The sequence below is a fragment of the Bos indicus genome, chromosome 12 (assembly GCF_029378745.1).
Source record: "Bos indicus isolate NIAB-ARS_2022 breed Sahiwal x Tharparkar chromosome 12, NIAB-ARS_B.indTharparkar_mat_pri_1.0, whole genome shotgun sequence".
NCBI classification, from domain to species: Eukaryota; Metazoa; Chordata; class Mammalia; order Artiodactyla; family Bovidae; genus Bos; species Bos indicus.
The window spans coordinates 27,630,355-27,642,756 of record NC_091771.1 but is presented as its reverse complement, the minus strand read 5'-3'; the positions used below and the strand labels follow the sequence as shown (position 1 = coordinate 27,642,756).

General features: G+C 43.4%; 1 protein-coding gene across 3 annotated transcripts in view; it reads right to left on the bottom strand.

The window, feature by feature from the left end:
- STARD13 (StAR related lipid transfer domain containing 13) overlaps nucleotides 1-12,402 on the bottom strand; it is a 492,634-nt gene that overhangs the window by 221,888 nt on the left and 258,344 nt on the right. The window contains exon 1 of one of the 3 annotated variants that reach the window (XM_019971413.2): nucleotides 5,753-6,096. The exons of 1 other annotated variant lie outside the window; for it this stretch is intronic. In XM_019971413.2, the coding sequence (XP_019826972.2) occupies nucleotides 5,753-5,876 (124 nt within the window). In that variant the 5' untranslated portion in view covers nucleotides 5,877-6,096. Of the gene's footprint in view, nucleotides 1-5,752; nucleotides 6,097-12,402 lie in introns of those variants that run through there. One more of the 3 variants, XM_019971415.2, reaches the window with a different exon arrangement.

The window sequence follows — 12,402 nt, the reverse complement described above, 5'->3', positions numbered from 1 at the left end:
AAAAAAAAAGTGTCTCTTGCAATTGCAAGATACAAATATGCCACGTGTCCCTATCTCAGCCCATGGCCTTACAAACCTAGGGGCTCTTGAACCCTCTCCATCAGCCTCCAACTGAAAATGTCAACACTGTCACCCTACCTTCAAGACATATCCCAAATCTGTCCCATTCTCTCCATTTCCATGACTGTCACTCCCACTCGTGCCACTGTTTCTCTCTCACCTAGACCACTCCAGTAGTAACTTATTCAAGTCCTGTCTCTCCTCTGTTTAAAATCCTTTGCTTATTGCTCAGTCATGTCCAACTCTTTTGACCCCATGGACTGTAGCCTGCCAGGTTCCCCTGTCCATGGAATTCTCCAGACAAGAATACTGGAGTGGGTTGCTATTCCCTTCTCTAGGGGATCTTCCCAACCCAGGGATTTAACCCAGCTCTCCCACATTGCAGGCAGATTCTTTACCCTCTGAGCCATCAGGGAAGCTTGCTTATCACACGCAGAACCGAATCCAACCTCCTTGCCCTGGCAACAAAGCCCAACTTGATCTTATAGCTTGGCTCTACCCATACCTCTGACATGATCTCCTACCACCTACTTGTACCACCTTTTTTCTTATGCTCCAGGAAAACTGGCCTTTTTTCCCCCCTGTCCCTGTATAATAACAAGGTCATTCCAACTTCACTTAAGCAAAACTTCTGTTAAGGACTTAGACTATGATCTTGCATCAGTACTAGACACAGACTTCTGTGAGTTATCATATGGTAGTTAACACAGGTCAGTGACTCTGAACCTGGACTGTGCACTGGAACCATCTGCAGAGCTTTAAAAAATACTGATCCCTGGACCCTAAGTGAACTGAATCGGAGTCTCTGTGAGGCACTGAAACATTCGTGTTTCTGAAAGGCTCCAGGTCACCCTGTGGGTAGCTAAGGCTGAGAAGAACCCTGGCACAGGTAATGTGCTCTCTTTCTCTGATTTTCATTGTATATTTGCCTGACTCAGATTTTTTTTTCTTGTTTCCCTTTTCAAGAGATGTTTAAAAAGTAAAAACCCAACAGAGTAGGATAGGGTGTTCTTTACAGTAAAGTGAGAATAAAAAGGAAAAACATATATAAAACAAATGAAAAGGATCAGCTAGTATCATCGTGATCCTATACTTCTTGCTATCATGGAACCCCTTTAGATTTTAATAAGGAACATTTTTATGGCCCGTGTTCTATTCTTGATCCCACTCTGCATTAAAGACCCAATCTCATGTTTACATCACATCACAGGATGCTGCTGTTGACTTTGAGGATGAATAAACCTGTTTTAACATGACAAGAACTCACTGAAATTTGGTGGAATTAGCATTTCTAACAAAACTCAAACTTTTCAGTGCTTTAGGTTAGTTTTATTTTGAGCAGCAATATAACGTCCTGTGTCTAAGAGAAATGATTTAGAATGAGACAATGAAAGAGATCAAAAGACTTCGACATCAATTAGTTTACAACCTACCTAAATATTGTTATGTGAGTATAAAGGAATCAAATATATGGATTACATCTCCATCAAAACAGTTAGGTTTCAATAAAGGAGCAGAAAGCTTCAGAAAACTCATTTGGATTTTTTTCAGACCTTAGCTTTTGAGAAGTAGTTCAAGCTGCTTGCATGAGTACTTGGTCGCTTTAGTTGTGTCCAACTCTCTGTGACCCTATGGACTGCAGGCCACCAGGCTCCTCTGTCCATGAGATTCTCTAGGCAAGAACACTGGGGTGGTTGCCATGCCCTCCTCCTGGGGACCTTCTTGACCCAGGGATTGAACCCGGGGCCTTCTCTGTCTTTTGCATCACAGGCGTATTCTTTACTGCTGAGCCACTGAGGAAGCTGCTTACAAAGACCAAAAGCTAAAGGGTGTGCTTCTGTCTAGAGAATTTAATGATGCTATAAAGGTCAAGAACTGTCATCAGTGGTGGCTGATTAGGGAACTGGAGAGGCCAAAGAACCTGTCACTCATCCACCTTGAAGAAACATGCATTGAGGCTTTATGACATTTCTTTCTTGTGGCCTTTGGCTTCTTGCAGCAGTAATAATGGGCTGAGCACACACATAAGGGCCCCAACAAGGCAGATATATGGCTGTTTGTTTGTTTCAACTCTCTATGAGCCCATACACTGCCCAGCCCAATAGGATGACTGGGGGGCAAGCACTTGGTGCATAGGGTTCTCCTTGTCACTGTAGAGGGAAAGAGTAATTTTTCCAATTAATTTACTTATTCTTTTTAAAACTAATTGCAAATGACAGAGAGACTTGGCAAAAGGAATTGAGGTCCATGTGTCTCCGTAAGGCCCATGGAGAGGCAGTGTGGTATAACACAAAGTGGGCACAGGTGACCTTTGACTTCTGACAACTTGAATCAGAACACTTGTTTGAACACTAACTAACTTTGTCATCTCAGGAATAAACAACAATTACCACCATTATTACAATGATCAATATTGAGATGACAGGTGAGAAAAACTCTCATTGACCCTTATGAGGATTAGAGTCTTAGGTAATTAAGAAGTACATGTTGGCAAAAACACCACAATCTGATGAAAATCTGGCAGCTACTCCAGAACTGCAAAGCCCAAGCAGAGCTCCCAGTATCAGTTCTTCTTTACCAATAATGCCTTTGTATAATTTTGTAATGAAGTGAACATATTTGAACATCATTCAAAACCTTATCCTTCTATCAGCTTCATTATTTGTATCATTGTGACGAGCATTAGGAGACTCTTTCCACACAGAAATCGACAGGCTTCAGTATGTTTAAACAGTTCTACTACTTCTTATCTTTTTGTCACATTGACAAGGCAGAACTTTCATGAAGAGAAAAGTGAGTTAGAATAAGGATTTCTTGCCTCAGGATGTTAAAAAGCAAAAGAGAGCATCAGATACCTTCAGAATGCTCCAGACAAAAAATACAAGTTTGTTATAAAGCACTTTGAATACTGTTCTATTGACTAAGTGTAATAGGAAGAAAATTTTAGATGGGACTTCCCTGGTGGTCCAGTGGCTAAGATTCCATGCTCCCAATGCAGGGGGCCAGGGTCTGATCCCTGGTCAGGAAACTAGATTCCACATACCTGCCACAACTAAGACCTGGCACAGCTAAATAAGCAAGTAAATACTGAAAGAAGAAAAAGAAGAAAATTTTAGGGAAATTAAAGAAGTACCAGCACAGTAGGAAAAAAAAAAAAAAGCCAATAGCCCCATCACATCCCTTGAGGGGGCAGATTCTCTCTGGGGTACACTCATATAGTTGGTTATTATGACACTGTGAAGTAAACCATATAAAGAAGGCTTTTACAAATGAAAAACACTTTCACCTAGAATTGATGCCAACATTAATAACGTAAGTATTTCAGTGCCTCATAGCCAAAGTTCCATATTTTAGCTACCTTTGCAAGAAAACCCAAGAAAATCAATTTGCATCTAAAAGCTCCTTCATGGAGTTGGCTTGGTTTTGTGGCAGGCATCCCAGCTCGCTTAGAGAAGCAGAGGTTGAAGTCTCTTCACAGGGGATTGTTTGGTCCCAGTTGAATAACCTGCTGGCATCTGCTGTTAGCAGAGTGGTAAGCAGATTATGGGTGAGCAGATATTAATATTCTGATTAAACATTTTAAAACCTCACACCACTATTTAAAAAAAATAATTACACTACTCTGGGAAAACTCTTACACTTAACCATTCTGAAGCCACTTTTAGTCTTAATGTCTATATTTCATTATCTTAAAAATCTCTACCTATTGCTTACTTTCCAGAATCAAAACTTTTTCTCTCCACTGCCCTAACTAAACTGCAGTGTCTAAAATCAGTGTGAATATATGACTTCCCTGGAAAATCGCAATGGTTTTCAGACTTTACATTATGCTCTCTTCCTTCCCAGATCTTTTTAAACAGACAAGGCTGCAGTCATCCTTGGCCTCAGCTTCTATAAAAACCCAGTACAGCCTTGGCAGCCCTCCTGGAAAGACTTCTTGTTTCCTGAGGATCCATTGATTTAACAAACTTAACAAACTTAATAACAGAAGCTGTGAAGGAGACATTTGCAGTAAGCATTCTGCAGTAATGAGCAACAAAATTTACTAGACCACAATAATTTCTCTAACACCATCCATCATGTAGATTATACAATTTAGCATGATAACCAGGAAAGTTATTAATTGTTATTAATTGAGGTCTGCAGTGAACATACAGGTCTTAAAAATCAACAGTAAAACTAGTGAGTTACCACAACTTATTTCTGGGTTCAGACTGCAAAGTCTGTTTATTTCTTGGGTGCTTACTAAATGGGGCCACTGTATTGGAGAGAAACTATGGGATGACCAGTCTATGCTGACACTACTGAATGTTGGAACCATCTATGATCCCCACTTCTAATTTGACCAGTTAGGTTGATAAAGATCCAGCTCAAGGAGACACAGACTTTGGGCATCTACTCGAGAATGCTGTCAGACTGATGGAGATATGTGGCTGCATGGGAGAAAGGGCAAAACATCTTGCAAAGGACTTCTATAGCTCTTCGAGAGAAACAAGGGGGAGGAGCCCAGAGGAGGTTAACTCTTCCATCCCACCCTTGGCAGCCCTGCCCTTTGTCCAGGCGTCACCCCTTCTTCTTCTCCTGACTTCTCTTCCACCCCTGTGGTCACTGGCCCACTCAGGAGATGCTGCTGGAGACAGAGTAGGCCAGAAGATCCAGAGACTCCACTAACAGTCAGCTCAGGGGGCCCTTCCATCCACATGCCCTCAATTCCAGAAATATCTTCCAGCTGCTAACACTTGGGGAAAGCAGTCCTAAATCCTACACTGCCTGGGGAGGGTGCTGTGGAGTAGGGTTTTCTTCCCTTATTGTGGCAGGTATGATGTGGTGACTGACCAGACCTAATGCTCCAGCATGGACTCTGAGAAGGCTCAGACCACTTCCTACATCCCTGGCCCTACAAGGTGGTAGCTCCAAGGAGCATGCCCAGAAGAAAGACCACAGCCAGGAAGCTGGAGAAAGAGCTAAGGAGGAGACTGGCCTTCTGACCGAAGCAAGGATTCTTAATGACCTCTTGGCTCGGAATAATCACCTCTTCTCTTCCTCTGATTCATGAGCAATGGATTCCAAAAGGGAGGCCCCTCTTTCGCAGCCCCAAAGTAAGGAGAACCTGATCCACAGCTGGACAGAGGTGGTGGGCAGCTATCAGCCAGCACCAACCACTGTCCATCTGTCTTTCCCCAAATCCTCTACCCCGTAAACATCTGTCTCCCAGAGCCTTGGGTATGCTCCCTGGCCTTGTCTGACTCCTCCTCCCACACAGGCAGTAGACGCGTCCCTCGTGGAAAAGGCGAAGCTGGGAGAGGAACCACTCTCCCGGAGGGCCGCTTGGGCTGGGCACTCATTCATTCACTGGGCTAGGGCGGGTGGATAGCGGCGGAGCCGGGGCCAGCCCAGGAAAAGCGGCCACTTAAGAAAGACTCCCCAGGTAACCCCCACGCCGGCTTCACGCCGGGAGCGCAGCGCCCTGCCAGACTGTCAGCGCGCGCGGGGCGGAGCCCACACCCACCACCAAGTCCAGCGCGCGCAAAGACTGAGCGCGGTGAGCCTGGGCGCTCCGACCCGGTCCAGCGAGGGGCTCGGAAAACCTGTGTCGGAGCCCAGAGCTGCGGCGGGACGGTGGGCCGGGGCGGGCGACGCGGGCCGCACCTCCTCCTGCCCCCGCGCAGTCCCGAGTCTTGGGGCCACCGACCTGCCAGCCGTCTCTCCCGGACGTTTTTCCACAGCCGATCCCAGGCTCTGGCAGTGGAGTCCCGCAACTGCTCACTGATTGACCGCCTGAGCTGCGTTTGGAGAGGTTTCCGCTTGCCGGTCATTTTAGATCCGTCCTCATAACGACCAGCGGGGCTTGCCACCGCCACTCCCGCGTGGCCCGCAGCTCAGACTCCCAGCGACTCGGATCGCCAGACGCGGGACTCACGCTGGGGTCCCGGGACCAGCCGCGGGCGCGACATGGGACCTCCGCCTTCCCGCGCAGCGGCCGGGATGCGTCTCCACTGCGCGCGCTACGCAAGGGCACCTCTGCGCTCCGTCCACTCCTCTACTCTGTTCCCACTTTCCCTATCCTCCCTCCCCTCGGCTCGGCGCTCCTCAGCTCCCGTCCCCTCCCGTCCTTCCCTCCCCCTTCTCTCCGGGACGGTCTGGCGCCCCACTCCTTCCCCCAGCGAGCTTTTTCTTCCTCCCTCCCTCCCCTAAATCTGACAGCATGGTTCGGATGGGCCCCCAGTTACGGAGTTTCCACCCCTCTTTTCACTCAGAGACCAGGGGCTGAACCATATTCTTCCCATTTCTCGATACTTTGCATTTTTCACTCACAGAAACCGCCACCATTACAACCATTACAAAAATTTTACACTAAGCCACAGCTGGTGCCGAAAAAGCTCATCATGGTTTTCCTGAATTCAAGTCACTTGAAATGGGCTCCTCAGTTTGGCCTTTATGGAGTTAGATACTGGTGCTCTAACAGAAGTCTTTTCTGGTTTCATGAATGAAATGATCTTCAGGCTGCAATCTACAATCAAACTAAAATTACTTATTCATTGCATAGTCATTGAGTGTGAGGAAACTAATCTGTAAATATTAAAGTCAAATCATGAGAAGCCTACATAAAATAAACTTGCATATTCTGGTAAAGCATTAAAATATGTATACAGTTAGAAAAGTAGGTATTATGAGGAAGTGAAATGTGAAAATAAAAGCGTTTTAGCCAATAACATGAAGTAGGCTTATAATTTGAAATCAACCCTGATTCTTGCAGGGACAAGGCAGGAAATATACCGAATCTTTTAAGAAATACCTGAGGAGGTGGTGTCCAAGTCATTTCTCTGGGCTCTAAAGCCTGCCTCAAAAGGTGAAGACAAGCCTCAGGGTGTCCTCCTCTTCTCAAAGCTTTGCTTTTAAAGGGCTTGGAGGACCTTTATAGAATGTAATTAAGACATCTGATGTACTCAACGATGTGAGATGTGATGAATGTCATACATCTCAAGTTTGGCTAGAGAAACTAAACTATTTCAAAACAGAATTTCTGAATTATTTAAACAGTAAAATTGCTTGAAAATCAATTTACAAAAAATACAAAATTGCCTTTGTATCGGATGCTAAATAAGAACAAGAATTTAGTCAGCTGTTTTGTTTTTTTTTTTAATTCAGATGCTCCATGTGAAATCTGAAAATTAAACTATCCAATCCTCTCTCTATTATATAAATTGCTATTGACTTAAGGAGTAGAAATTAGCGGCTTCCTAAAGTTTCCATCTGCAATTCTATACTTTTAGTAAATATTCCCTCCACTAATTTATACTGTTGGTAGAAAATGGGGGGGGAAATGATGTTTAAAACCATTTTTATTGTCTTATATTCTCTTATTTTAAATATTCAACAATGTTCTCGACTGAAATACTTTGGAATGAGCTAGAAGGTAGTGGCTGAGCTGAGCTTTTCTGTGCCATCCTGGTAAACCTTTGAAATGATCAGCTATGAAGCAATAAGTCATGGATCAGAAACAGACTTGAAACTATGGCGGCCAGTTGTAAACTAATTCACATTGCTTTCTGGACTCATGCCAAATACCCTTTTGATTACATCCTCTGTTTTGTTTGCATGTAGTAGTAAGGAAATGCTCAGCAAGAAGCAAGATTTGTGTTATCTTAAAGTGACTGCTGTACAGTATAATGACAAAACGTTTCACAATTATGTTCCCAGGGAAGCGGCGTATTTAACTTTTAAAAAAGGATCTCTAATTGAATCAAACAGAGGCAGTCGTTGTTACATTATATGCACTGGAATAGAACAATACAAGGAGCATTCCAGCCATTTCACTGATCATTTAGCTCTAAAGATCCTGGGCCCTTACTTATTGATACTTTCTACTTTAATACATATTTTATATTCAGATGTCATCGATTAGGGGTTTTCTTTTCAGTGACTAATTTGAAGATAAATTCTGGCCTTGCAGATTTGTTTAGTTCTGTCTGTTGAAGGGGCCATGAATTCAGGACTGTGCAACAGAAGCCAAATGAAAGACTAGAGGGATATTCCCAGAACAGAACAGGTGCTACACAGCACAACAAAGTTCCCTGACTGCCCAGCTGCTGACCCTGCTGGAGGGAAGCTTACCACTGTGCAGATGCAGCAGCCACAAATGCAAGCTTTCTGAACTCAGTGGGGCTACTTGGAGACCTTTATACAGGTCCTTGTCTGTGGGGTCACACGGAGTCGGACACGACTGAAGCAACCTAGCAGCAGCAGCAGTATCCACTCCCATTTTCCAGGAGTCCTACTCCAAAGCTGAACCTTAAAGATTACCCTGCCTCCTGGGGTCTTCACCTTGAGCAGATGACAATACCACCTACTTCGAAGAAAAGAAATCAAGCAAATCCTTATTCCTGTTGTTGTTGTTGTTCAGTCGCTAAGTTGTGTCCAACTCTTTGTTACCCCTTGGACTGCAGCACACCAGGCTCTCCTGTTCTTCATCATCTTCTGGAGCTTGCTCAAACTCATGTCCATTGAGTTGGTGATGCCATCCAACCATTTCATCCTCTGTTGTCCCCTTCGCCTCCTGCCTTCAACCTTTCCCAGCATCAGGGTCTTTTCCAATGAGTCAGTTCTTCACATCAGGTGGCCAAAATATTGGAGCTTCAGCTTCAGCATCAATCCTTCCAATGAATGTTCAGGACTCATTTCCTTTAGGATTGACTGGTTGGATCTCCTTGAAATCCAAGGGACTCTCAAGGGTCTTCTCCTGCACCACAGTTTGAATTCTTTGGCACTCTGCCTTCTTTATGGTCCAACTCTCATATTTATACATCTGCATGGAAAAACCATAGCTTTGACTAATATGGACCTTTGTTGGCAAAGTGATTAAAAAGTCTCTGCTTTTTAATACACTGTCTAGGTGTGTCATAGCTTTCCTTCCAAGGAGCAAGTGTCTTTTCATTTCAAGGCCACAGTCACTATCCACAGTGATTCTGGAGCCCAAGAAATAAACTCTTACTGCTGCTACTTTTTCCCCTTTTGTTTGCCATGAAGTGATGGGGGCAGATGCATGATCTTAGTTTTTTGAATGTTGAATTTTAAGCCAGCTTTTTCACTCTCCTCTTTCACCCTCATCAAGAGGCTCTTATGTCATCTGAATATCTGAGGTTATTCATATTTCTCCCGGGAATTTTTGATTCCAGTTTGTGATTCATCCAACCTGGCATTTCGCATGATATACTCTGCATGTAAATTAAATAAGCAGGGTGACAATATATGGCCTTGTCGTACTCCTTTCCCAATTTTGAACCAGTCTTTTTCCACATCCAATTCTAACTGGCTTCTTGACCCATGCACGGGTTTCTCAGCAGATGGGTAAGGTGGTCTGGTACTCTCATCCCTTTCAGAATTTTCCACAGTTTGTTTTGATCTAGAAAAATACAGAAAGTCAAAGATTTCAATGCAGTCAATGAAGCAGAAGTAGCTGTTTTTCTGGAACTCCTTTACTTTGTCCATGATCCAGTGAATTTGGCAATTTGCTCTCTGGTTCCTCTGCATCTTTGAAATCCAACTTGTACATCTGGAAGTTCTTGGTTCACGTTCTGTTGAAGCCTAGCAATTTGATCTCTGGTTCCTCTGGACATCTTTCTGTTTGTTTGTTTACAGGCAGACCTTGAGCAATGTTAGATCTGTCTGATTCAGCAGTGTGTCCTCAGCATCTAGATCACCCCTTGACAGTTGTGCTCAGTAAAAACTTGCAGAATAAATGAGTGATTTTTCTCTGATACTATATATCGTTTACTTTGCTAATGGATATTCCTGAAAATTTACCTCTAAACCTACGCTTCTGACTCTATGTCCTATGTTAGCAAAGTAACAAGAGACAAGAGAGAATCTTGAAGACATTCTGAACCTTTTCTCTGTCTCTCCATCCCCATAGTTACGTTCAGGTTTTCTTCTCCCCCCGCCCTCCACCCCTGCTGAATTTCAGCATAATGAGCTTCACATTAGAAAGCTACTGCTTTCACTCGGTTCTATGTCTTTATACATTTCTTCTGCTTGAACACCTTTCTTCTGATTTTTTTCTTCACTCAACCTTTAAGAGTCAACTCAGATGTCACCTCGTCCTGGAAGCCTTCCATGAATCCTGGTGGGTGAATGTTCCTCCTCTCCTGTGTTCCTCCAGCACCTTGGGCCCATCTCCAGAGAAGCACACATCACAGAGCACCGTAGGGGGGCAACTGTCCACTTTCCTCACAGCCTCCCCACTAGTCCTGAGTTTCTACAGTGGAGCTGATACTTTTATTTCTGAATCTCTTGCACCTTTTCTAGTGAACAGCACATAAAGGCTCATTTACTGACTAAATGAATTTAACATTATAGTTTTGGATGACTGGTTATTACTAGAGTCTGTTCCTTAGTATAAATACAAGTCTTAATTATGCTTGTGGCATCATTATCACTCTATTTACATAAAGTTTATTAATTTTAAGCAATTAATGTTGTTGAAATTAGTGTGTTGAAATTAGTCCTGAATATTCATTGGAAGGACTGATGCTGAAGCTGAATTCCTGAAAAAGAAAATCAGCCCTGAATATTCATTGGAAGGACTGATGCTGAAGCTGAAACTCCAATACTTTGGCTACCTGATGGGAAGAACTGACTCCTTGGAAAAGACCCTGATGCTGGGAAAGATTGAAGGCAGGAGGCAAAGGGGACAACAGAGGATAAAATGGTTGGATGCCATTACCAACTCGATGGACATGAGTCTGAGCAAGCTCCAGGAGTTGGTGATGGACAGGGAATCCTAGTGTGCTACAGTCATGGGGCCATAAAGAATTGGACATGACTGAGCGACTGAACTGAACTGAATACGTATTGATGGTTATAGATTTTTAAACATAGAAAAGTATAAATAGAAACATTAAAAATATCTTTAATATTACCAGAAAGAGTTATAAATTTTCCTTTTCAGTTTTCTCTTTAGAACACATAAAAATTAGAATAACTTTTATATCAAATTTTGAAAATTTTCTCATTTAGCATTATATTGGGAGCATTTTCCCAATTTATTGTTGTCTTTTGAAATATAGACTTAAATGAATATATAGAATTTTGTTGGATAGACATAGCATAATTTATTTTTAAACTTTCATCATTTTGGATACTTTATTTCAAATTTCTGAAATTACAGACAATACTGTCAACAACTTTGGCAAATGGGGAAAAATTTTTTTTTCTTTCTCTTCTTCATGCTGTATGATCAAGGCCTGTCACCACTGTCACCCCCAACCATAGGTAATAAGCAGGTACTGCCACCTATCCTCCTATACATATGAAGCCAGTATCTCTGAATTCTCTTAAATTCTTATCTTTTCCACTTCTTCTCCCATGTTCAACTCATCTGTGCCATCACCCTTATGCCTAAGAATGGAGAAGGGCAGTCTACTGTTTACTTCAGTATTTTGTTGTCAGAGCCTTTGTCCCAAGCCAGCAATCCTTTGCCAGGAGCCTATGGTCACAATCCATTATCTCCTGTTTCTCAGCTTTTCTGTAAGAAACTGCCTGGGTTGCTATGACCCACTGCTGCCCGCCCCACACGCCCCAAACCCCCGCATAACAGAAAGGTGAAGAGCTCACGGGCCTCTCCCCCTGCACATTCCCTCCCCAGGAGAGATGAGATATAGCAACTGTTCCTTCCATGCTCCCTTCAGGCTACGTTTGAAATGAAATCTCGTATTATCTATTTGTTCATTAAAAAAAACCCAAAAACTGTTTCCAAAAGATCTAGAGAAGCTGGCGTTCATTTTGGGTCCTGAGCTCACAGTCACCAATCTGTGCTTGTCCCATTAATTAATTAAAACTTCACTGAACTATTGTGGAAGCAATATTTAGTGTTAGCTGTAAGCTCCAATCAATATCTTTGGCTGTGCTTAATATCTTCGTGATGTAGACTAGTAAATGCCTGAAATTTTCACCGTGTCTCTAGCTGAGTCTTGTTCTTGTTGTCCACTGTGACTGTCTCACCGTGTCACCACTCTCCTCAAGGCCCAGGCACACTTAAATTTTGTTTTTTCTTTTGCTTTATTGTGATAAAATATACCTGCTGCTGCTACTGCTGCTAAGTCGCTTCAGTCGTGTCCGACTCTGTGCGACCCCAGAGACAGCAGCCCACCAGGCTCCCCCATCCCTGGGATTCTCCAGGCAAGAACACTGGAGTGGGTTGCCATTTCCTTCTCCAATGCATGAAAGTGAAAAGTGAAAGTGAAGTCGCTCAGTCGTTCCCAACTCTTAGCGACCCCATGGACTGCAGCCTACCAGGCTCCTCTGTCCATGGATTTTCCAGGCAAGAGTACTGGAGTGGGGTGC